Raw genomic sequence first — 27,174 nt, forward strand, 5'->3', positions numbered from 1 at the left:
GTTGTGTGTTTAAGGAGTACTTTTATTAAGAAGCAAACTGAGCACAAAGCACTTACACAAACTAACAGAATAATAACTAATAACAGCACAGGATGTCCACTTATTTATATACTAAATGGAAGAAAGTCAAATGGAAAGCAAAGCTTTAGGATACTGTGACTGTTTTTGTTTTCACAGAAAGCAGCTCAGTCGTTCAGCTCAGCTCTCATTTCTCTGGTTTTCTTGAAAACCCCTGTGAAGACAGGAAACACGTTTTCAGTTTACAGAGTCGCTCTTTAAACAAAGGTTTAAATGTAAAGCCTCATGTTTTCAGTGAGTCTTCACTAAACAAACTGACTATAAAGAAGGCAAGCTTCACCTTCCTACTAATTTTTAATTATCAATCAAGCACAAAGAAATTCAGAAATGACGTGGATGTAAAGTAGTTTTCTTGGATACACTAAATGATAACTATAAGAAATCCTTTTCAGAGCTTCTGTGGTAATAATGAGCACTTTGTCAGAGTTTTTACATATATATTACCACCGGTGCTGAGATTACTGAGAAAATATTATTACACTAATTTTAAAAGTGATTGATTGAGATATTTAATGAAAAATACTGCTGGGGTGACTGAAATATTGTCATGGAGAATCTATAAATCTATAAACTTTAAACAACATCAACAACAAAACCCCTTCCTTGTTATTTTAAATGATACCTTTATATTCATTAGTTTTAGCTCATTAGCTTTTAAAATGTTTTCAATAGGTTTTAATTGTTGAGTGATAGTTGCTGAGAAAAAAGACATATTCAAGATAAACAGGCTAACTGATGTTTTTCTTAGCTGCTAATTTTTACGGCGGTCTAACAAATCGATCCTGCATTACATTTAGATTCAGTTTCAGACAGGTTCCTTTGGAGGAAGAAGCACGTGGTGCTGTTAAATGATTGTTTTGTATTGAGATATGTTTCATATAACGACCACTGCTCGTGGCACAAACAGGAGCTGGATCGTTTTGGACCAACCTGAAGTTTCCACACCAGGATGATCACAAAGAGTCCGTAGATGCTGCTCTTGATGATCAAAACCAGATATGACAGCTTGGCATTGTGGGTGGTCTTCAGATACTTGTCTGCACAAAATTGTAAGATTTGTATTATTTTCCCAGCTCAGTATAGAGCAGACACACTGGGTTATTGTTATTAATAATATTATTAATAATATTTACTTCTTATTGCTGCAGCTCCTGGATCTAAGAAAAAGAAAAACGATTTCTTTCAGTGAAATCAAGTCAAACTATTTCAGATGATTTTGACACATTTAAAGATTGTAAATGAACGTACTTCGAATGCCTGCGACCCAGCCTACACGAGAAACCGTCTGTTCCCCATCAAAGAAGTCGACGGTGCAGGTGAAATTCTTGCCTGGTTTGAACCACTGTGAAAATAAGACTCTCAGCCTGCTTGTGATGCGGTAGTGGGTACCATTCCAGTGGGCAGAGTGATCGGTGGCGACGCCATCTTTGACGTCCACCCCATCAATCTGCCAGGACACATTCACATGGTCCGGGTAGAAATCAGAGGCCACACACAGCAAGGTCTTCTTGTTTTTCTTGTGTTTTTCATTTTGACACTCCTTTGTTGAAGGTTTAAACACTTTCACCTTTGGTGGCTCAACTGTTCTATTTGGTGCTGTGGGACAAAGAGAATCGAATCATTAGAATGCAAACAGTCTCATTATTCCCATTTTGAATACCCAAAGATAAAAAAAGTAACACTTGTAAAAAAAACCCTGCTTCATCATTTTCTTTTGGATTTTTGGATCTTTTGGAAAAACAGCAGGTGATTACTGGGTAAAAAGAAAGTAAAATGAAATAAATAATGGCGTAAGGTGTTAATATGTAAGCTTCTGACGCCACATCTCTTTTTTTCTTTTTTTCTTTTTTCCAAAATGCTGCTTTTGCAACATATATCTTAGATATAGAAGACATTTGAAATAAATTTCATGGCACATTGTTTTAAATCCACAGCAACATGTTTATAACTTTGTGATTCTGTCTACACCCAAATATGAAAAACGACATTCAAACTTTGCTCTTTTTACAGCCCTAAACGTACATTAGAACTTCTCAGAGGTTCTCGGCAGTGGAAGAAAAAACATGCATAAGGTTTCTTACCCAAAACTGTCAGTTTGGTGCCAGTACCAAAGTAAGCTGGGTTGTAGTTTGCCACACTGATATGCAGCGTAGTAAAAATTGTTTGTGCTATCAACAGCTGGAAACGATCTTTTTTTTCTCTTTATGAAAAATTCTAATTTCTCCAAATTTACTCTTCATAACAAAACCTAATTAGACAGATTTTAGATTTTAGACAAAGTCAGGAACCTTAAATGATGCTACAGTAACTCAACTTACTTACAGTTAGGTTTTAATTTATGGACTATTGCATGATAAAATAAATTTGTGCCTGTTAAAATGTTCTATTTTTGCACCTTACCTGAAACTGTGAGTTTAGTTCCCAAAGTGAGCCTCGGACTGGGAATACGCAGTCGCTCACAGAGCTGATCAGAACTCCATATAGCCACAGATAATCTGGGCATAGAGCCAATTCTTTTATAGCTGCAGCACTTTGCTGAAGACTAATCAGCACTGACACAAGACTAACTTTGTGCTTTAATAGCTTTCACTTTTTAAAAACAGCTTGAATATGTTTATGGCTGATTAATAAAACCACCCAAAAAGTGAAGCACACTTATCACACATTATTTCTATCATATTAAGACGTGCAGTTTGAGTCTTCGCTGCAGATTATCTTACCTAAGACGGTCAGTTTAGTTCCAGCGCCGAAATAAGCCTCGCTGAATGAACACAGAGCTCTCAGACTGTTACAAAAACCTCTTCCTTGTCTCTTGGGGCTCCTCTTTGCAATTTATCAAGCTTTGTCATAGTTTCAGACATTGAGCGTTTCATAGAGATCGACAGTAGTCGACAGCTAGAGTCTGCTAAGGATCGCCCTTGAAACGGCAGCAACAGGACACATTTTTATATAGATATATATAAATCTATATAAATATAGTGAGTTTTATGGCTATTATTGCATCACTCATTACCTGAAGGTGTCATTCAGGCTTTTGGGTATTTTGCCATCAGATGAAAAACAACCATTAAATGATATTCTGATTTATATTCTAGTTCTTTCACTTTATTTCTTAACTGAAACAGTCAACCTGGTGCCTCCATCGAAAAAAGCCTCAAAAACAAAACCACCAGCACAGTAAACTGAACTTTACTCCAATCACCTTAAACATGCCGGATTTGCTTTCTTTTGTACACACAGGCTAATATCCAAATACTTTCCAACATCTACACATTTGTAACGCTTCCAAAGGGACGAGCGGGCGTTTTACTCACCGAGAACGGTCAGTTTTCTGCCTGCACCAAAATAGGCTTCGTAAGTAGCACTGTGGACCAGCTTAATATCAAATAGCACGGAGCTGGACCAGTAATAAACAGGACCACATTTTTGTAGGTCACTGCTTCAGCCATAGTCTAAACATTGCAAAGGTGTTTTTTTTCTCAATGAACAGAAAGTGTGAGGGCCCCAACTTACCCAGAACAGTTAGTCTAGTTCCACTTCCAAAGCAGGCTTCAGCTCCAGTGTCACATTGAACGCATCCTTTGTGAAAAAGTAACCAAACAGTCCAGAGCAGGCACTTGAAATGAGACTAAATTCCCACTAAACACTTGGAATTTTAGCAAAGGACATGTTAATCCCACCAACTGAGTTTTAGTTAAAAAAAAAGATGAGTGAAATAAACTCAGAAGCTGCACTGTGTTTAAAATTTTTATTGAATTCTAAACAAATTCCCTCACTAATCATATTTCTGTGCAGTAAGAGCAGGGCTACCTGCACTTTTTAAAATACTGCTCATTTTATGCTTGTCAGGTGTTGAAAATAATCTGCAGAGCTCCTCGCTGTGCATTTTAAATGCAGGAGGTTTTTGTACGGCGGCTCTATTGGTTTGTATCACCGTGCCCCCCCTGTCCCCACAGTGAAAAAGCACTAGACAAAAACCTGACTTCACTTTGCTGCTGTCTTTCCTCCCCCCACCCAGCATCTCCATATCTCAGCCTCCATCTTTCTCTGTTGGTGGATGAGAGCAGCTGTGCAGGCTGCCTGGAGGCCTGAGGTGAGCATGAATGCTGCTATTTCTGTGACTGCTAAGAAAAGACGCACAAAGAAAACGAAGCCCGTGTTTCTATATACAGTAGCTGCACGGTGACGTCTTCTCTGGTCACACCTCTTTATTTCCGCCCAGTCAGTATAAAACTGGAGGAAATCAGCAGTTCCACATCATCATTGTGATAATGTTTCCCAAATTACAGTGATTAAACCTATGGTTTGACACCCCTACAAGGCTTTTAGATGAATAAAAAGGAAAGCAAGTATATGATCAAACTTATCAGATATGAAGGGAAACCCTTTCAAAGTCAATCGCAGTCAAGACAACATTTTGTTTGCTTTCTTTTCAGATTGTTCATCCTGACAGAATTACACACACTGCTGTGGAGGCTCAAATTATTCACTTTACTGTTTTCTAACCACAACTAAACTTTTAGATGGAAAATAAAAACATATCAAACACATTAATACTGATGTTACTACTAGTGCCACAATCCTAAAAGGAAAAAAAGGGGGAAAAAAAGGTCTTATGTGATTTTGTAATCAAAAAATATAAACGTAAACGCGACATGAGAAATAAAGTTGTGGGACAACTGATAAAACATTTGTTGTTCTTTCTTAAAGAATTTTAACAGTGATGCAGTTGGACCTCAGATCATGCTTAAGCACAAAGTTAAATCAGTCTGGTATAACTTTAGACATAAATATAATCTGAGATCGGCTCATTGAAGGGTCATCATCAGCATGATTTTTCAGACATATGTAACCCCAACTTCAGCCAGCAGAGGTCAGGCTGTGATCAACTTGTTCTTAAACAAAACAACTGTGTGCTCAGACAGCAAACACTTAAAGAATAAGAGAAAAAGAAACGCAGAATAGCAAAATGCAAGATATGTGGATGCTGAGAAGCTACACTGTACGGGACACTGCTCCCTCTGTTATAGCACCTGTGTACTTATCTAACTGATCAGCTTTGTGGTACTGCAGACACGTCAGCGAACTGAAACAGATACGTTTTTATGACTTCATGGATCAGCGACTGCTCCTCTGCTGCTGATCAAGTTTTGCTTCAGCTAAATTTTTCTAGAAAAAGCTCTATGTGGTAAAACCAGAGAACATAGTCCAAGCAGCTTGTACTTTTGGATTACCCCACCATGTCAGAAATCTAAAAACCGCAGAGCAAACTAAAGCTGATAAACAGATAGCTTGTGACCTTCGATTTGGAAGGCAGCGTGTGGCAACTAGAATATCAATCATGCTCAAAGAGAGACGAGAAGGATCAGAGATTATTTTCACACTTTAGTAATTTTTGATAAACTGGAAATGTAAGTGAAAATATTAGCTAATGTCCCATTTCAGCGTTTTTAATCACGTATTGGTTTATTCATATTGTGAAATGTCTGTCTGTACTGTGCTGAGGTTTGCAGTCAATTACTATGTTGGACTGCAGCAGAGCAGGCTAAGGCTACCTTAGCCCCACCTAACATCAGTTTAAATGCTGATTTGATTCATTCACTAAATAAGACCTTTGCACTAGTTCTATAGTGTCAAGAGGTGAAAGGTTAGGCATGATGGCTCGGGATGTCTAAATCCAAGACGTAGTTTGGTATCAGCAGAGAAAGCCGGCTGATCTCTATGCAAAGAAAAATCTACCACAGAAGAATGAATTGTGACTGAGGGTTCCCCCTTGCTAATTTCCACTTTAACCCATAATTGTCTTAATGTACACAATTGCACGTATAGTATAAAGTACTTATTTTATCATAGTATACACAAGCAGGAAGATCATTTCAAAATTGGAGAATTACTGTGAGGTGTAACAGGTACAATTTATACACAAGGACATCATCTACCAGGGTTTCAGTGATATTTCAACTGAGGAGCTGAGCGATTCCTGAGTGGCAGTGAGGGGATGCTGTCATTTTCTATTTCATTTCAACTTCAACTGGTATGCAAACACTGCTGCAGGGACTTTTTCCACACTGTGGAATTGTTTTTAGGCAGACTAGAGCAAATGTAACATTTCAGTCACGAGATGGTCAGCTACTGTAATCCGATTACTTTTTTCAAGTAACGAGTAAAGCAAGGGATTACTATTGCAAAAAAGCAATTAGATTATTGTTACTTTCCCGTAAGCTCGCAGTGTTACTGCGTTACTAAACTGTGATTTTGTTTTTGAGAGTGTCTCATGACATTGACGTATGAGGCAGCAACAGACGTGTGCAGATTAACAATGAACAATATGGAGTGCGGGAGAGAGTACGACCATGCAGCGTTTAAAGCTTGGAAGTACTGACATTACTTTGAGTTTGATTCTGTAAAAGTGGCAAAAACATTAGTGTCCGCTGTTACTCTGAGTGGGAAGAAAACTTCTTTTTTGAAAAATTAAACTTCAAATCTGAGTACCCGCCAAGCACGCTACCACGGGAATGTGAAATTCACAGAGAAACCCCCGCTGTGATGACCGCTGCTGCACCGGCAAACCTCCATCCGCCCCGCTCCTGCTAGGTGAAAATTAGATTTAAGAGCGACAGGACTCAGAGCTGCTGAGTCTTTGATTTTATTTATTTTCTGCTGTGTTTTACTTGCATCTATTTGAAAGAGGGAGTGTAAACACAAAAACATTATCTTATTTTATATGCTGAAATATGCAGAAAATAGGTTTAAATGTTAAATAATTTCTGCAAGTCAAAGACAGCTGCATATAATTACATTTTTGTTTAATGCAATGTGCATAAAATTAAAAGATTAAAACTCATAAAACAATTTTAAAAAAGATGTTTTCATTTGATTCAATTTTATATGGATTATGCAGGAAAAAAATAGATTTGGGCTGAAAGGTCTGTTGTTTTATTACATATTCAGGTTGCGTATCATGTTTTTAAAAAGTAACTAAGTAATAAGGTAAGTAATTACTTTTGAAAACAAGTAATCAGAAAAGTAACATATTCTCTTGGAGAGGTAATCAGTAACGAATTACTTTTTTAAAGTAACTTGCCCAACACTGGTCACCAGTCTTTGTTAGGCCTCCCTCCTGTTATTTTGTCTTTGTGCTGCTGTTATTTTTTATTTTTTTAAACTTGTGCTTGATTTTTACTTTCAGTTTCGTGTTTGTGCAGCGCCTTTTATGACTTTTGATATCACTGAATGTGTTTTGTCATGTGACTACCTGCAGGTCTGCCTTGGATTTTTGTCTGTGACTGTTTCAGGTTCTGTCATGGTTCGGCTGTGTACAGGCAGGAGAAGGACCCAAACGCAAAACTCACGACAACGAAATTAAACTCAAAAAGCTGCTTTATTGCAGAATGGCGTGGAAAACTAAACTGGGACATGGATGACTAACACACATGGAAACACAGCCATGAGGGAGACTACGACACTGACAAAGAGAAACACAGGGCTCAAATACACAGAGGGATAAGGAGGGAACAAGACACAGAAGGAGAGCACAGCTGGGAGTAATCAGGCCGGACGAGACAAGGGAAGCAAAACTAGAAATACTGACATGAGACACGGACCTTCAAAGTAAAACAGGAAACACACTGACTGAACTCTAGACATGCAAACTTAACAGCAACTGGGGAGACAGAACATAGGGACCAGAAACATGGTACAAAAAGGTCCCAGTAGACACAACATGGAACACAGGGAAGCCATATTACAAAGCCAAAGAACTAAACCTATGATAACCATAACTGAGACCTAGGGAAACAAGAAACAGTACAAAGGACTCAAAACATAAACCATAATATAAAAACACAAGATCTCTTCAAAATAAAATAGGTAACATAATAAGACGCAGACATGACAACCAGAACTTGACAACGTAAGACACAGACATGAAACATATGAAGAGCAGGGGAGACTTAACATGGGTTGGAAACACAAGGGGGAACTAATAAGCAAATGAACATAGGAGACCTAATGAGCTTAAACATACTTTAAACATCAAAATGAACTAAAACTCAAAACACTGGCTCCTAAGACCCAGGATCGTGACAGGTTCATATTTATATTTAGTGCTGTAAATATAGCAGGGTTTTGAGGCATTTTAATGCAAACATAATATGCACAAAAATGGCCTTATGTAATGTATAACGCTTGATTCATTTCAATGTGTAACAAAATATATGAACAAAACTTTTCACAACAGTACATTTAGAGAAAAAATAGTAAAATGATTAAAACAACAGTAAAAAAAATTGGATTACAATTTTCTACAAATTACATAAATAAACAAAATTTCAGTCTCATAACAAACAGGATGCTGAAATAATCTATGTATCTTAATCAGGACAGAAAAATTATAGATAAACTGGAAATCTGAATCATGTTACCTTCAAATTGTAACAAATTCAAGAGCCTTATTTTCTATTCTTTTCTTAAAAAATTAAGAAAATTAAGAAAAATACTACCATTACATTTCTAAATTACACTTTTAAACAAATAATTAACTTAGCACTTAGTTCCTCCAACGCCGAGCGGCGCATCGGGCAGCTAGTGATCTCCATCGATGTCGGTCAGCAGCGACTGCTTCGAGCTTCGTCCCAGGCAATGTCGACAGTTCTCAGATCGTCCATAAATGTTCGACGCCATGTGGTCTTTGGTCGGCCTTGCTTTCGCTTGCCAGTGCGTGGACGCCATGTCATGGCAATCTTAGCTGGGCGATGAGGGGGTAGGCGTAAAATATGTCCCGCAAAGCGAAAGCGCCTTTCTGCAACAACTTTGGCTACTGGGCGGGTGCCTGCTCTTCGTAGGACCTCCTCATTTGTTCTTCGGTCCCGGTAGGAAATTCTCAGGATTCGCCGCAGGCCACGTTGTTGAAGCACATTCAGGTGTTGAATAATTGCACTTGTTGAGCGCCAGGTTTCACTAGCGTAAAGTGCAGTAGGGAAGACGATAGAGTTTAGTAGTCTGATCTTGACCCTAACATTCAGGGAGGTCGAGTTCCAAATAGGTTGGAGACGTCGCAGGACACCAACTGCCTTCCCTACTCTGGCGTCGACATCCCGATCAGAGACCCCGTCATTCGAGATGATGCTGCCAAGATATGTAAAATTCTCCACCTCTTCAGCACGTTGTTGGTTGATCATGACAGGAATGCGGGCACGTGCATAGCCAACTCGGAGTACCTTGGTTTTTTTGGCGCTGATTCTTAATCCAACTTTCGTTGCCTCCCTCTGCAGGGCCGCGGTCAACTTTTGGAGGTCTTCCTGAGTCGAGCCCAGCACCTTCCAAACAAATAATATACAAATATAATCAAATCTAATATATAATTTAAAGACAAATTCTTAAAGTCAGGCCAAAGCTTTACTAATTGAACACAAAGAGTTCTGACAAAAACAAACATCTGCAGGGAGACTGAGTGAGCTGCTTGTCAGCCGTCGACCTGCTGTGATGTTGGGGTTGTTGATGAGCCACAGAGTGAGTCTGTGCTACTGTGGCAGTCTTGAGGCACAGTAATACACAGCTGAATCTCCAGGCTCCACTCGCTTTATGTGCAGACTAGAATTACGCACCGCAGGACGTGACATGAAGTACTTTGTTTCATTAAATGGAGCTTCAGTGGTTTGAATACCTTTATTAATAGAATACGTTAACAGCTGCATTTGCCTAAAGTCTGTGTGTTTGTACCAAAACATGTATAAATATTCATCATTGTCCTGTTCACATTGCAGCGTCGCCGATTTCTCTCCTTCACGGCTCAAAGTAAAAGGTGGTTGATATATTTTCACACTGCAACAGAATCCTGGACAACGAAGAAAACAAAAAGGTTAATTGAAGGGTTTGGTGTAGAGATCAAGTCAAGTAAAACAAACAAACAAAAACAATTTTCTTACTGGAAAACAGGAGAAGTGCTAGAGAGAAGAGCTTCATGTTCATTAGGGTTCATCAAAAGGAATGTTCACATGCTTGAATGTTTCCTGAGTTTTCCACGAGTGCTCCACCCACAGTCACTGAGAACAGCTACAGCCCTGCCCATGGTGGCGTGGCCTCTGTGGGGAGGCTGCTGACTGCTAATTCAAGTCATTATAAAAGGCTAATTAATAAGCAGAAACCCTTTAGTTCAAGTTCAAATTAATTCCACCTCAAGGTGCTTTATATTGCAAGATAATAAGCAGTAAGCCAGAATAATGACAGAAATGGATTGGCCAGAACAGTCTCTGGGTACGAACCCTGCTGAGCTGCTGTGGGAACTGTTTGACATACTGATGGTAGGGAGGACGCTCCAGGAAGGCAATCTTGTGGGAGATGTTCCAGGAAGTGTGTGGTTAAATGTCATCAGATTACCTTAAAACATGAGCTGTAATGTGTAGGAGCTGCCAGACTGTAACTGCTGCAAAAGGTGGTTTTTGAAGTTTGAACAACGCGTTTATTCATTTATTCCTTTTGAGCAGTATTGTATGTATGTGTATGTATGTATATATATATATATATATATATATATATATATATATATATATATATATATATATATATATATATATATATATATATCTTAAATCTTTGTGAGGCAGAGTAACACCATTGCTTTTCTTTTTTTCACTGAAGAAAAACATTATAAAGTGCTTTTTGGGTTAATTGTCCAAAGTACATTGTTGTTGTGCCATGACTGTCATCTCACAGCAAGAACAATTTGGAGATGGATGTGCTGGTCCTCTGCAGCTGCTGATATAAGTGCACTCTGTGGTAAACCTGTGATCGGCTGGTCCTCTGTGTACTCAAACACTTCAGTGCCCCCTCAGTCGCTGCCCTATAGCCCTAGTTAGATACAGAGTTAGTGAACTGAAGAATGTCCTTTTCCTTTTCAACCAAGTTCCAAAAGTTTGTTTTTGATGGCTTCATAGGATCACATTCTTCAAGATCGTCTTCTACGATACTGTAGTGTTTGACCCGACACACTGTATTACTTTGAGTAGTGTTTATTGCAAATCGCACAAAATGCTTTCTTGACAGGTTTGGCACCCACTTCAGCTTTTCAGATGGTCTCCAGCACTCACACCTCCTTCCCCAGGTCTCAGGCTTCACTCTAGAGGGAGAAACCTCGCTAGTGGAATCCCAGACACCTGTCCCTCCAGCCTCCTTGGCACTCCCCCCTTGAGCTCACTGCCCTACTGTTCCCCTGAGCCAGAGACGACACCTCTGCCACAACTACATTTTTGTCCAAATGTCCTTTTCCCCCCTAAGTGATTTATGATATTTTATTTCTTCTTCAAATATGAAAAAAAAACCCCAACAAAAACAGTAGGAGATGTCTTTTCCTTTGTTGCCTTTACTTTATTATTATTTCTGGGACTGTTATTGTAGGGTCTATTTTACAATATAAAGTGCCTTGAGATGACTGTTGTGATTTGGAACTGTATAAATGAAATTGAACTGAATTATTACCTTTACTTTACCTGCATTTATCTCAAATCTATTATTGCAATTCATTGGAAAGTGGGGTCTTTTATTTCTTTAACTTAACCTGATTCTGTCACAATTACTAGGTAGGACTGAAGTGCAAGTGGAATATTTACATATGTACAGTGAGAGGGGGAAGAGGGGTCCAGAGATTCCGTGGGCAGGTCCAGGCCTGGAGAACAGACATGCTCACACTCACTCCACTCGTGAAAGAAACACACTCGGTCCAAAAGATCCACGCTGTGCCTCAGTCACACTCTCACTCATCCAAAAGGGTTCCAGGAAAGGCAGGCTGGGGTCCAGGGTACAGGGGAGACGGAGAAACAACGATTAGCCAGAGAACCATAAGCACAAGGAAGAATACAACAGAGAGCTGGGCTACACTAACTGAGAAGAGTACAATGATCCAGCGAAGCCTTAAATTAGATCAAGGCAATCAGCCAGGATGAGCAGGTGAGCAGATAAAGGATGGGAGATCCAGGGAGGCACAGGTATCCAGACGCAGCCCTTGTGGAGAAGGCGAGTACCACCACCAGAGCACATTCTCTGTGCTGGTTTGTGTCTGACCTCCTGCTCTCCTCATGTGCTTTGGACAGGTCAACATGGCAGCTCCAAAAACTTGAGTGATGAGAGATGTCGATCTCTACAAAACTGTTGCAGAAATATGCTGTCTCGCACAGCATGGCTGCACAGATGGTTTTAGTAAGTCTGTGTCACTGAACCACATCACTGTGTACTGGCAGCGCAGAAATACACAGCTGAGTGTGACAGTTTGACACTGGGGAGGCTCAGAGCTCCTTTCACTCTGGTCTCTCTCAAAATCTCGGTGTGATTCTGAAACGCCGGCTCATAGTCGGGTTTGTTTGTGTCATAGCTATATCCAATTAAGCTCATCGCTCCATAATCCCTTTGCTGGTACCAGAGCATCACATATAAACTGTCATCATCGTGGCTGCATTGGATTTCTACTCTTTCGCCTACGTTGACTATCCTGGACTGAGGTTGCTGGAATGTCACACAGTTGGCTTGATCTGCAGGAAAGAGATTTAAAATGTGGTTAATACTAGTTGACAAAAACAAGTAGAAAAATTCTGAAGGTTGTTATTGTTGAAGAAAAATTACATGGAAATAAGAGCAGAAAAAAAAGTGTGATTCCAGCTGAACACATCTTCGAGTATGAGACCGACTGCCTATCTTCTCTGCTCTGTGAAGACATGCTTCCTCTGACGTAAGAGCTGAAGAAAAGAAGACGACACTGAGGGACTTTTTGTGAGGGAGCAGTATTAAACCACACCCCTGTGTGCTGGCAGAGTAACAGGTTTGCTGTGGGAATAATCAGAGCTCCTTTGACGTTGTCTTCTCTTTCAAGCTTAAATTCTTCTTTATATTGACGCTCGTAGGTCGGGTCTCGTGTGCCATATCCAAACCCAATGAGGGTCATAGACTGACTGCCTGTTCTTTGCTGGTACCAGATCATCACAAGGCGGGTCCCGTCACCGTGGCTGCATGTATGCGGACCTTAGAGCTCACGTTCACAATCTGAGGAAGACTTTGATTAAATATGATGCTGCTGTGGATGTTTGGATACGATTATTACTGCAGTCCCCTTGTCCCCTTCTGGCCGCCTGTGCCTCAATTTTATTCCACAACTTAGACATGCACATTACTCACGCTCTCATAACATATACATATATTGTGGGTGGGCACGTTAACGGCGTCCAGTGGACGTCTGTGTATTCAACCCCACCTCTGGCGCCGGTGCCCACCTTTCAATTTTAAATCCATGTAGACATTGAGGGTTCTCGGGAGGTGCCGTGCTAACACCTGCTGCTCTCTGGCAGCAGCACCATGCTCTCCCGTGTTTTAAATTTTAAATGCGTGTTTAGAACAACACGCAGCAACACTACAGGGAGTGCAGAATTATTAGGCAAATGAGTATTTTGTCCACATCATCCTCTTCATGCATGTTGTCTTACTCCAAGCTGTATAGGCTCGAAAGCCTACTACCAATTAAGCATATTAGGTGATGTGCATCTCTGTAATGAGAAGGGGTGTGGTCTAATGACACCAACACCCTATATATGGTGTGCATAATTATTAGGCAACGTCCTTTCCTTTGGCAAAATGGGTCAAAAGAAGGACTTGACAGGCTCAGAAAAGTCAAAAATAGTGAGATATCTTGCAGAGGGATGCAGCAGTCTCAAAATTGCAAAGCTTCTGAAGCGTGATCATCGAACAATCAAGCGTTTCATTCAAAATAGTCAACAGGGTCGCAAGAAGCGTGTGGAAAAACCAAGGCGCAAAATAACTGCCCATGAACTGAGAAAAGTCAAGCGTGCAGCTGCCAAGATGCCACTTGCCACCAGTTTGGCCATATTTCAGAGCTGCAACATCACTGGAGTGCCCAAAAGCACAAGGTGTGCAATACTCAGAGACATGGCCAAGGTAAGAAAGGCTGAAAGACGACCACCACTGAACAAGACACACAAGCTGAAACGTCAAGACTGGGCCAAGAAATATCTCAAGACTGGTTTTTCTAAGGTTTTATGGACTGATGAAATGAGAGTGAGTCTTGATGGGCCAGATGGATGGGCCCGTGGCTGGATTGGCAAAGGGCAGGGAGCTCCAGTCCGACTCAGACGCCAGCAAGGTGGAGGTGGAGTACTGGTTTGGGCTGGTATCATCAAAGATGAGCTTGTGGGGCCTTTTCGGGTTGAGGATGGAGTCAAGCTCAACTCCCAGTCCTACTGCCAGTTTCTGGAAGACACCTTCTTCAAGCAGTGGTACAGGAAGAAGTCTGCATCCTTCAAGAAAAACATGATTTTCATGCAGGACAATGCTCCATCACACGCGTCCAAGTACTCCACAGCGTGGCTGGCAAGAAAGGGTATAAAAGAAGAAAAACTAATGACATGGCCTCCTTGTTCACCTGATCTGAACCCCATTGAGAACCTGTGGTCCATCATCAAATGTGAGATTTACAAGGAGGGAAAACAGTACACCTCTCTGAACAGTGTCTGGGAGGCTGTGGTTGCTGCTGCACGCAATGTTGATGGTGAACAGATCAAAACACTGACAGAATCCATGGATGGCAGGCTTTTGAGTGTCCTTGCAAAGAAAGGTGGCTATATTGGTCGCTGATTTGTTTTTGTTTTGTTTTTGAATGTCAGAAATGTATATTTGTGAATGTGGAGATGTTATATTGGTTTCACTGGTAAAAATAAATAATTGAAATGGGTATATATTTGTTTTTTGTTAAGTTGCCTAATAATTATGCACAGTAATAGTCACCTGCACATACAGATATCCCCCTAAAATAGCTAAAACTAAAAACAAACTAACAACTACTTCCACAAACATTCAGCTTTGATATTAATGAGTTTTTTGGGTTCATTGAGAACATGGTTGTTGTTCAATAATAACATTATTCCTCAAAAATACAACTTGCCTAATAATTCTGCACTCCCTGTACAAAGAACAAAGAGTATGTTCAAGAAACCTTCTATTAAATATTAAATAATTTATTTGCAATTTTCTATTTTACATTATGAGTTACAGACATGCAAAGATGTGTTTTGTGAGTGAACAGACTTCCATTGGGTGTTGCATAAGAAAGGGTGTAAAAACCTGCTAAATTAAACTTGCCTAATAATTCTGCACTCCCTGTACACATGAGCAAGAGGAGGGAGGTTTGGGGTCTTCACACACCCCTGTTCTCTGCTGGCCATCGGGGCGGGGGGGGGGGGGGGGGGGGCTGGAAGGAGGTGTTGGCCATCTGATTGGGATCTGGGATGCGGGGCCTCCCTGCTGCTGGGGGTACCTGGACCCGGGGTATAGAGTATGTTTGGGGAGTGTGATTGTGTGTACATGTCCATTTATGTCAATCCTTTTTTTTTTTAAAAATTTTTAAAATTTTTTATTTTACCAAGTGGATCATCATGGCCTTGCCATATTGGTCCATTTGATTGACCTTTATTATAATTATGAATTTATTTTATTTTCAGTTGCAAACGGGACAGACATGACTATGGGATAGGACAGGGAGAAAGAATGAAAGAAAGAGAGGGAGAGAAAGAAAGAAAACCAAAGGGGAGAAGAGACGGTGAGAAGGGGGGGAAGAGAGAAAAAAACAAACAAACAAAAAAAAACAAAACTCCTGGGTCACCTGTATGGAGAAAAAAACAGAGGAGACAGCAAACAACAAAGAGCAACATAATAATAGAAAAAAAAAGCACCATCACAATAAACTAGCTAGCCATAGATATCAATAGTTACTAAATAATAAACGATATTGTGCAGCACGCAAGATAGACAGCGCACAGTGTGCTTTGATGCAGCAGCCAAGAAAGCTGTAGTCCGCGTCTGTGAATACCCATGTGTACACCTGTGTGCATACCTGTGTGGATCAGGTTCAAGGTTCAAGGTTCTTTATTTGTCACATGCATAGTTATACAAGTATAACACACAGTGAAATGTAGCCTGACACGCTCCTCGACATGTGCAAAAATTTTGGGGGGGGGGGGGGGGGGGGTGTAGAGGAAGAACATTATATATATATATATACATACATACATATAGTATATACACTGGGTGAATGTGCAGTGGTAGCAGCAAGCAGGTGAATTCTGTACATTAATATGAATAGACATCTGACTATTTTACAGGATAGACAATATAAACATATTTAAAATTAAAGGAATTTCAAATGTACATTGTTCCTGGTTTTAGAGTGTCTGGAAGAGTCCTGTCTCAGTCAATTATAGATGATGTGAGAGGGCGGATGTGTGTGTTTAGGGCACGGATGGCTTGGGGATAGAAGCTCCTCTTGAGTCTCTCTGTCCTTGCCCGGAAGATGCGGAACCTTCTACCAGATTGCAGAAGTTGGAACAGTTTGTTGCCAGGATGGGACGGGTCCTTCAGTATCTGCGCTGCTCTAGTCCGGCATCTCCTGGTGTAGGTGTCCTGGAGCGGGGGGAGAGCAATCCTGCAGCAGCGTTCTGCTGTACGGATCACTCTCTGGAGAGCTTTTTAAGAAAGAAGAAGAAAGTGTACTTTATTGGTCCCCGTGGGGAAAATCCCTCTCTGCATTTAACCCATTCACTCAGTGAAGCAGTGGGCAGCCATTGGGCGCCCGGGGAGCAGTGTGTAGGGACGGTACCTTGCTCAGGGGTACCTCAGGGTAGCTGTTCAGGGGAATCGAACCCCCGACCTTCCGATCATGGGGCCACCACTCTACCTACTGAGCTATCCCTGCCCAATTTTGGTCCTTCACACAGCTGTTCCCAAACCACGATGTCATGTTCTGTGTGAGGATGCTCTCCACAGTGCCTGTATAGAAAATCCTGAGGATCTTTGGAGAGACCCTGAACTTCCTCAGTTGTCGTAGGTGATACAGGCGCTGCCTAGCCTTTTTGGTCTGGACCTGAATGTGGGCAGCCCATGTCAGGTCTGAGGAGATGTGGACACCAAGATACTTGAAGGACTGCACCCTCTCCACTGGAGCTCCATTGATGATAATGGGCTTGTAGTCTCTGTGCTGACCCCTTCTGAAGTCCACCACCAGCTCCTTGGTCTTGCAGACGTTCAGCTGGAGGTGGTTGTCCTGGCACCACGATGCCAGATTCTTCACTTCATCCATGTAGGCCGCCTCATCGTTGTTGGAGATGGCACCCAACACCACTGTGTCGTCAGCAAACTTCACAATGGTGTTGGAGCCATGGGTGGCCACACAGTCTGAAGTGTAGAGGGAGTAGAGCAGTGGCGAGAGGACACATCCCTGAGGTGCTCCTGTGTTGATTGTGATGCTGTTGGAGAAGCACCTGCCCACCCTCACCACCTGAGTTCTGCCAGTGAGGAAGTCCAACACCCATGCACACAGATGGCTGTTAAGTCCCAGATCCCTGAGCTGGGACTTAACAGCTGGCTGTAGCTCAGGTGGCAGAGCAAGTCAGCCACTAATCAGAAGGTCGGTGGTTCAATCCCAGGCTGCACCCTGGCTGCATGCCAAATATCCTTGGGCAAGATACTAACCCCGTGTTTGCCTACTGGTGGTGGTCAGAGGGCCCGGTGGCGCCTGTGTCCGGCAGCCTCGCCTCTGTCAGTGCGCCCCAGGGCAGCTGTGGCTACAATGTAGCTTGCTATCGCCAGTGTGTGAATGTGTGTGTGAATGGGTGGATGACTGAATGTAGTGTAAAGCGCTTTGGGGTCCTATGGACTAGAAAAGCGCTATACAAATGCAGGCCATTTTGTGAACAGTCTGCAGGGCACTATTGTGTTAAACGCTGAACTGTAATCAACAAACAGCATTCGCACATAGTTACCCTGTTTCTTGTCCACGTGGCTGAGAGTGGTGTGTAGGACGTGGGCGATGGCATCCTCTGTGGATCTGTTGGATCTGTAGGCGAACTGCAGCGGATCTGTGGTGTCTGGGATGGAGGGGAGATGATGTTCTTCAGCAGCCTCTCAAACACCTTCATTACTACCGAGGTCAGTGCAACTGGCCGGTAATCGTTCAGGGATGAGAGTTTGCTGTTCTTGGGCACAGGGATGATGGTGGATCTTTTGAAGCATGTGGGGACCACAGACTTCACCAGGGACTCGTTGAAGATGTGAGTGAACACACCTGCTAGCTGGGCAGCACAGCAGCGCAGCAGACGGCCGGTGATGCCGTCTGGCCCCGCCGCTTTCCTTGTGTTCACTCTCCTCAGTGCCGCTCGGACGTCATGCTCCGCGATGCTGGTCACCGGTCTCTCGCTGATGACGTCACTGTCCTCGGTAGTCAGGCGGTAGATAGCATTAGCCGTCTGGCTAACCTCGAAACGGGCGTAGAACCGATTCAGCTCGTTGGTGAATGCAGAGTCGGCGTTAATCGGCGCAGTGTCCCTGGCTTTGTAGTCCGTAATGGTGCGTAGTCCATGCCACATACTCCGTGTGTCGCCCTGGTGGAAGCGGGACTCCACACGTTCCCGGTACCGGTGTTTGGCATTTCTCACCGCACGCCGTATGAGGCAGCTTTGTAGGCGCTCATATCGCCAGTGGCGAGACCCGCGTTGTAGGAGGCGGTCCTGGCGTTTACTGCAGTGCGGATCGATCTGTCCACCATGGTTTCTGGTTTGGGAATGTGGTGACTCTCGCAGTGGGGATAATCTCCTCCACTAGCATATTGACGAAGCATACTGCTACTTCCGTAAACTCGTTGATGTCGACTGCGCATGCTCTGAACATGTCCCAGTCGACGTCGTTGAGTGCGTCCTGTAGCGTAGCTTCTGATTGGGCAGTCCACCGTTTTACCTCCCTCGTGGTCCCGTCTTCCCTCCGTATGCTTTGTTTATACTGGGGAATGAGGAAGATGGCATTGTGGTCAGACTTCCCAAAAGCCGGGTGTGAGACAGCTTTGTAGCCCTGCTTGTATGGCGTGTAGCAGTGATCCAAAATCCGATCCCCTCTCGTTGGACACGAGACATGCTGGTATAAGTTTGGCATGACTTGTCTGAGGTTCGCTTTGTTAAAGTCTCCTGCTACAATGAGGGCTGCGCCCGGGTCCTTGTTTTGAAGCGAGCTCAGCACATCATGTAATTCGGACAAAGCCATACCTGTGTCCGCTTGGGGTGGGATGTAGACCACCGTGGCGATGACTGAGGTGAACTCACGGGGCAGATAGAAAGGGCGGCACTTAATGCTCAGGAACTCCAGATGTGGCGAGCAGCCGCTGGAGAGAGTAGAAATGCTTCTGGCATCGCACCACTTTCTGTTTACCATGAAACACACTCCTCCGATCAGCATGCTTGCATTCCAAAGGTTTCTCCATGTAATGATCTGCTAGGGAGTGTGGGGAGCCACAGCCCTGTCCTTTATGGTATCAAGCAGGTATGGAGGAGATCAAGACTCCAGACATCCAGAGGCCCCCAGAACACAAGAGACCAAGGAAGACCCACAGAGGGGCAGCCGCGCCACTGTCCCAGTAAGAGCTGAGGAGAGTCCCAGATGAGGGCTCATTCAGCAGCCGCGGAGCAGAAGTCAGGGGGAGTTGCAGTGACGCGCCCGTGAGCTCCGCCGGCAGCCAGCTGTGCCTGAGTGACCGAGCCCCAGGCCGAGAGGCCGGGGGCACCTCACCTCCGAAGTGGCCCGAGCGAGCCCCAATAAGCGGCCGCCAAGGAGTGAGCCGGTGTGTACCTGGACGCCCACCCCCAGATACAAAGAACCACCAACGCACCGACACCTGAGGGAGTCCGCCACCGGCAGGGGAAGTGGTGGTGGGTGGAGATAGGCCTCCAAACCTTGGAGGGCCCGAGATGTCCCCAGAGAGGTGGCGTCTGATACCCAACCTGACATATAGACACAAACATACAGGCACACACAGACACAAACATCCATTCCCACCCTCATGCTCTCATGTGCACTTCACACTCAACCGACGTGGAGACAGACATAAAGAGACGCTGTATACACGATCACACTCCCCAAGCGTACTCTACAAACCGGGTCTAGGTACCCTTGCCCCTGGAGGGGGGAACTGCATCCCAGACCCAGGTGGTGTTACCCTTTTCCCTGCGGTGGGGAGAGGCAGACCGCCCCGACTCTGCAGCAGCAGGGATGCCCCACACCCCAGACCGCAGTCGGACGGCCAACTCCTCCTAGCCCCCCCGCTCCAGCAGGCCGCAGAGAATGGGGGTGAGAGAAGACTCCAAACCTCCCTCCACCCGCTCATTGTAGTGTTGATGCATGTGTGTTCTAAGGTGCAATTAAAACCCAGGAGGGCATGGAGCTACCTGCCAGAGAGCAGCAGGTAAGCGCATAGTCCCTCCTGCTAGCCCTCAATGTCTACGTGTATTTAAAATTGAGAGGTGGGCAACGATGCCAGGGGTGAGGTTTACACCCTGATGGTAATTTGGACTCCGTGCCCACCCCCAAGATCCTATATGTATGTGTAATGAGGGTGTGAGTAATGTGAATGTCTAAGTTGTGGGATAAAATTGAGGTAGAGGCAGCCAGAAGGGGACAGAGGGGAGGGGGGTAGCCTCCTCTGCACCCTGGTGACATACCCCTACTCCAAGGCCCTGCATGTGTGGGTGGTTGTGGTGGAGCGGGAAGAGGGAGGCAGCTGGAGATGGGGAGGGAAGGAAGGGAGGGGCAGGTGACCCCTCCCTGGGGCCAGCTCCCCCGCTGACCCCAGTAGGCACTCCCATACTCTGCGACCCGCCAGGGAAAGGGGGCCCAGGCCCATCCAGACCGGGGCCCAGCGCAGCAGCGCCCCCCGGCCCCACACAGTCCACCCAACCCCACCACAGAGAAAACTGCACCCACCCCACCATCCACTCGTCTTCCAGACTACATGAGACAATAGAAGCCCAGGCTGAGATCTTCCTCCACCTCTCCTGTATCTCCCCCTCCTGCAGAGAGTTCCTGAGGGGAGGAAAGCTCCTGCAAGGTGTCACACCTTGTGACAATCTCACCGGTGGGGGAGATTGTCACAATCTCCCCCACCGGTTGAAGAGCCCCACAGGCGGCTCGACACACCGGCGGCACCCTGCGCCAGGGATGGGCCCCCATGCACCCACCCGCCCACAACCCCGGCAACACACAAACCAGGACCCAAGGCCCCGAGGCCCGGCCAGGGCCCCGGCCCAGAGACGGAGCGCCCCCAGACCCTCATGCCCATCCCGGACCCACCCAGGGGCAGACAGGCTACCAGGTCAGTAACCCACGTCCATCAGCACAGACCCTCCCCTAGCCCCGCTGCACGCAGCCACGAGGAAATAGTCAGAAAAGAGCCCCCAACCGGACATTACCGCTACCCCGGGTTGAGCCCCCCAAAGAAGATGCCTCCGGGGAACCCCCCGACGCCCTAAGCCTGTCCCTGCCCCCACACCAATCACAACATTGAAGGCGGGACCAAACTATGACCCCCCACCCCCACTAGGTGATGGAGCCGATCAAAGGAGCCCAGAGCAATTGATCTGATGTGGTGGCCGAGGCTGTATCAAAACTAATGTAATCTAATAGATAATTTCTATATTGGTTAGAATTAAGATTGTTTTTATTTTTCCAGTTCATGAGGACAGTTTTCTTGGCTATGCATAGGGCAGTGAAAACCATATGGGCGATATTCTTTTCTGAAGTGACATTATCTAAGCTGCCCAACAAACACACTAAGGGGGAAGTTGGAATGTTACATTTCAGACACTTTGATAAGTCTTCACATATCTCACGCCAAAACTTCTGCACTGGTGGACAGAACCAAAGAGCGTGAATGTAAGTGTCTGGTGTATTGCTTTGACAGTGTGAGCAGTTGTTGGAAGATGTAAAGCCCATCTTGAACATCCGATGACCTGTATAGTGCACTCTATGTAATATTTTGTATTGTATTAATTGCAGACTGGGATTTTTAATCAATTTAAAGGTTTTTAAGCATACCTGAGACCAGAAGTTTTGGTCTAAACTGACTGATAAATCTGCTTCCCACTTTGCAATAGGAAGGGATATTGATTCATCTAATTTAGAAAGTGTTCTGTATATTTTGGATAATAATTTGGGGGATTTAAGAGTAAGGAAATGTGCCGCACTTGGTGGTGTTTGTAATTCAACTTGACTGAGGTTAAATTTCTTTTTTATTATGGATTTAATTTGTTGATATTCCAAAATTTTTTTCTTGTTGATCCCATATTGTGCAACTAGTCTGTCAAATGGGATAAATTCTGTTCCCTCTAATATATGTTTTAAGTATTTAATTCCTTTACAACTCCATTCTGGGAAATTAATCATATTATTGTTTTGTAATATGTCAGGGTTATTCCAGATAGGTGTACGTTTGCATGGGATTAATGAAGGCTCCGTTATTTTTAGAAACTCCCACCATGCTGTCGTGGCTCTGACATCTGTGGTCATGAAGTCATTTGAGCGCCTGGTTCTCTCCTATCTGAAGACCCTCACTGCCCCCCTCCTGGATCCCCTGCAGTTTGCATACAGAGCCAACAGGTCTGTAGATGATGCAATCAACATGGCCCTACACTTCATCCTGCAGCATCTGGACTCCCTAGGAACCTACGCCAGGATCCTGTTTGTGGACTTCAGCTCTGCCTTCAACACCATCCTTCCAGACCATCTCCGAGACAAGCTTTCCCAGATGAATGTGCCTGATCCCATCTGCCGGTGGATCACTGACTTCCTGACGGACAGGAAGCAGCACGTGAGGCTGGGAAAGAATGTCTCGGACTCCCGGACCATCAGCACCAGCTCCCCTCAGGGCTGTGTTCTTTCTCCTCTGCTCTTCTCCCTGTATACCAACTGCTGCACCTCCACCCACCAGTCTGTCAAGCTAATCAAGTTTGCAGATGACACCACCGTTATTGGACTCATCTCGGACGGGGATGAGTCTGCCTACAGGAGGGAGGTTGAACGTCTGGTGTCCTGGTGCAGCCACAACAACCTGGTGCTGAATGCCCAAAAGACAGTGGAGATTATTGTGGACTTCAGGAAGCACACAGCTCCACTCCCCCCCATCATCCTGTCTGACACCCCCATCACCTCTGTGGACTCATTCCGCTTCCTGGGTATCACCATCACCCAGGACCTGAAGCGGGAGCCCACCATCACCTCCGTCATCAAGAAAGCCCAGCAGAGGATGTACTTCCTGAGGCAGCTGAAGAAATTCAACCTGCCAACACGGACGATGATGCAATTCTACACCGCAATCATCGAGTCCATCCTCACCTCCTCCATCACCGTGTGGTACGCTGGAGCCACTATCAGGGACAAACAGAGACTGCAGCGTGTCGTGCGCTCTGCTGAGAAGGTGATTGGTTGCAGACTCCCATCTCTGCAGGACCTGTACACCTCCAGGACACTGGGGCGTGCAGCTCGGATCTCAGCTGACCCTTCTCACCCTGGACACAGTCTGTTTGACCTGCTCCCCTCAGGCAGGAGGCTCCGGTCCATTCGCACCAGAACCTCTCGCCATAAGAACAGTTTCTTCCCCTCTGCTGTTGGACACATGAACAATAACCATATGACTGTTCCCATCACTAACCCATGACCCTACGCTGTGTTCACTGCATCATTCCATGTTTGGCACTGATCACCACCTGCACTCATGTATATATCATGTATATATCTATCCACTTAGCACCTTTAATTCTTATTCTTATTTTTATATTTTTATGACAGTATGTTTGCACTGAAGCACCGCAGCAATTTCCTAATGTTGTAAACCTGCTCAACATTTGGCAATAAAACCCATTCTGATTCTGATTCTGATTCTGATTCTGAGAGAAGCTGATGTTGATGCTTTTAAAGCATTCATGTCTTTTGATGTTTGAGCTAATAAATGGTAGGTCTGAAATCTCTAGATCCTTGCATAGTGCCTGTTCAACATCTAGCCAGGGCTCATCTAGGAAGGTATGTTTTGACCATTCTGAGATGAACTGAAGCCTGTTGGCTAAGAAGTATTGGTGAAAATTAGGCAGATCTAATCCTCCTCTATCCTTGGTTCTTTGTAGCGTTTTTAAGCTGATACGCGGGGGTTTATCTTTCCAAAGGAATTTGGAAATATATGAATCCAGAGATCTGAACCAATCTTGTGACGGTTTGTTAGGGATCATCAAAAATAAGTAATTTATTTTTGGCAAGATCATCATTTTTATAGTGGCGACCCTTCCCATGAGTGATATGGGTAAAGATTTCCATCTAGTCAGATCGCCTTCTACTTTCTTTAGAAGTGGGATGTGATTTAATTTAGTTAAGTCTGAAAGCTTAGGAGAAACATTAATACCTAAATATTTAATATTTCTGGATTGCAGTGGGGCAGAGGAAGAATTATGGAAGGAGCAGTTAATTGATTTGATTTGATTTGATTTTATTGATTAGCATTCAAATTCAAATCTCAGTGAAAACAGTGAGAAAAAAAAAACAAAAAACAGTGAAAACAGAACAAAAATCTACCATAAAGAAAGAAAGCATGAGACAAGGCTAATCAAAAGGTATTGGCTGAAGCATTTGCTTATTACGCCAACCCTTTTCACAAAATATCTTTTTGTATGCAGCTCCTGTACACAGGGCTTGAAGAAAATAATAAAACAAAGCAAAAACCAAACCAAACAAACAAACAAACAAACAAACAAAACAAAGAAAAAAAAACTTTCCACCTTAAATAAGTAACTACATCAAAGTAAAGAATCAAGAGGTTGTTGTTTTTTTTCTCCTTTTTGTTCTTTTCATTCTTGATTTATATATTTTTCTAATACTCTATTTTTAAACATGTTTTTAAACAAGGAAAATGAACTACACCTTTTTAAATCACTGTCATAACTATTCCACAGGTTAACTCCTCTAACAGAAACACATCTCTGCTTTATATTTGTCCTCATCTTGTTTTTCTTAAAGAAATCTGTTCCCCTTAAGTCATATTGACTCTCTCTGACTTTGAACAGCTTCTGAGTACTGGGGCAAAGCAAGTTATTTTGTGCTTTATACATTATCTGTGCCATTTTATATTCAACTAAATCATAAAATTTCAGGGTATTCAGATTAATAAACAAAATGTTAGTTGGTTCTATATAGTTTGATTGGTTTATAATTCTTATAGCTCTTTTTTGTAACTTGAAAATATGAAGAGTGTTCGTTTTATATGCATTACCCCATATCTCCAGACAGTAAGTCATATATGGAAGCAACAGAGAACAATAAAGTGTGTATAATGATTTTTTGTTCAGGACATGCTTTGTTTTATAGAGAATAGCAATGGTTTTTGACATTTTTGTTTTCACGTGGTTTATATGAGACTTCCAACTCAGCTTATCATCAATTATCACTCCAAGAAATTTATTTTCGTACACTCTTTCAATTTCAATTCCATTAACCCTTATTTTAGATACATTTTTCACTTGTCTAGTGCCAAAAATAATCAATTTTGTTTTCTTTATATTTAATGATAACTTATTTACATCAAACCAGTTTTTTAATATATTTAACTCCTTTTCCGCTGTAGTCAGAAGCTGTTCTAAGTTTTTACCTGAGCAGTACAGAGTCGTATCATCAGCAAACAATACACATTTTAACAGTTTGGAAACACTACATATGTCATTTATATATAATATAAATAATTTAGGGCCCAGCACAGAGCCCTGAGGAACACCACAAGTTACCTTCAACTGCTTAGATTTTACATTATTGAATTCGACATATTGATATCTTTCATCCAGGTAACTTTTCATCCACTTGTATGCTATCCCTCTTATGCCATATCTCTCTAGTTTATTTATTAATATAGAATGATCAATTGTATCAAACGCCTTTTTTAAGTCTATAAAAACACCAACAGTATATTCCTTATTATCTATTGCATTAGATATCCCTTCAACAAGTTCCATCACTGCCATTGAAGTGGACCTTTTCACTCTAAAGCCATATTGGTTATCACTTAGGAGATTATGCTTCTCGATCAAGTCTATTAACAAATAACTTTTGGGAGTACTGATATTGGCCTATAATTGGTAAACTGACATCTCTCTCCATTTTTATGGATTGGAATAACTTTTGCTATTTTCATTTGTGAGGGAAACACACCAGTTTGAAAGGACAGATTACAAATGTATGCGAAAGGTTGCACTATATATTCTATAATACTTTTAACTAATATCATGTCAATACCAAAACAATCAGTGGACTTTTTATTTTTAAATGTCTTCACAATGTTAATTATTTCTCTATGAGTTACAGCACCAATAAACATGGAGGACACATTCTGAGTAATATGTTTATTTAGGTCGTTATTATTTCTTGACTCTGGAATTTCTTTTGCTAAATTAAAGCCAACATTTACAAAGAAATCATTAAATTCATTTGCAATGTCTTTAGTTTTATCAAGCACAATATCTTTATCTTTTTTAAAATAATTTGGATAATTCTTATTTTTTGAGCCCTTTTTGATTATACTGTTTAATATCCTCCATGTTTCTTGTGTGTTACTTCTACTTTGCTCCAATAATTTGTGGTAATATTCTTTCTTACTTGTTCTTATAATATTTACTAATCTATTTTTATATAACTTGTACTTTATTTCAGCATCTTTTGTCCTCGGTTTTATGACTCTCTTATATAGATTATTTTTCTTTTTACATGCATCTTCTATCCCCTTTGTGATCCATGGCTTATTTGATCTGTGATGCTTTCTAGTGATTTTCATTAAAGGACAATGTTTTTCATATAGTGAAATTACAGTTGATAAGAATGCATCATATGCACTATTTGAATCTTCATTTGCAAAAACCTCATTCCAACTGTGTTCCTTTAAGTCCACCTGGAGGGCAGCAATGGCTCTTGTTGTTCTATGTCGTATCATATCAAATATTTGATTCTTTTGTTTAGTTTTAATCCCAAAATAATTTTGAAAAATTGCAAAAACAGGAAGATGATCGCTTATATCAGTTATAAGAAGTCCACCTACTATTTCATGGTCAATTTTATTTGTGAATATATTATCTATCAATGTAGCTGTATCAATTGTTATTCTACTTGGTTTTATAATTACAGGGAAAAGGGAGTTACTATACATTGTATCTATGAAATCTGTTGTTTTCTGATGTCCATTTGGGTTTAGCAAATCTATATTAA

General features: G+C 42.7%; 1 protein-coding gene across 1 annotated transcript in view; it reads right to left on the bottom strand.

Annotated features, from left to right (window-relative positions):
* Nucleotides 1-4: 4 nt before the first annotated feature.
* LOC113021378 (immunoglobulin lambda-1 light chain-like) overlaps nt 5-27,174 on the bottom strand; it is a 46,714-nt gene continuing 19,544 nt past the window's right edge. The window contains exons 4-8 of the mRNA XM_026166021.1: nt 2,799-2,839; nt 1,327-1,674; nt 1,212-1,235; nt 1,009-1,115; nt 5-232 (exon numbers count right to left, since the gene is read on the bottom strand). Of these exons, the coding sequence (XP_026021806.1) occupies nt 206-232; nt 1,009-1,115; nt 1,212-1,235; nt 1,327-1,674; nt 2,799-2,839 (547 nt within the window). The 3' untranslated portion in view covers nt 5-205. The remainder of the gene's footprint in view (nt 233-1,008; nt 1,116-1,211; nt 1,236-1,326; nt 1,675-2,798; nt 2,840-27,174) is intronic.

This window comes from Astatotilapia calliptera, chromosome 4 (assembly GCF_900246225.1).
Source record: "Astatotilapia calliptera chromosome 4, fAstCal1.2, whole genome shotgun sequence".
NCBI lineage: Eukaryota > Metazoa > Chordata > Actinopteri > Cichliformes > Cichlidae > Astatotilapia > Astatotilapia calliptera.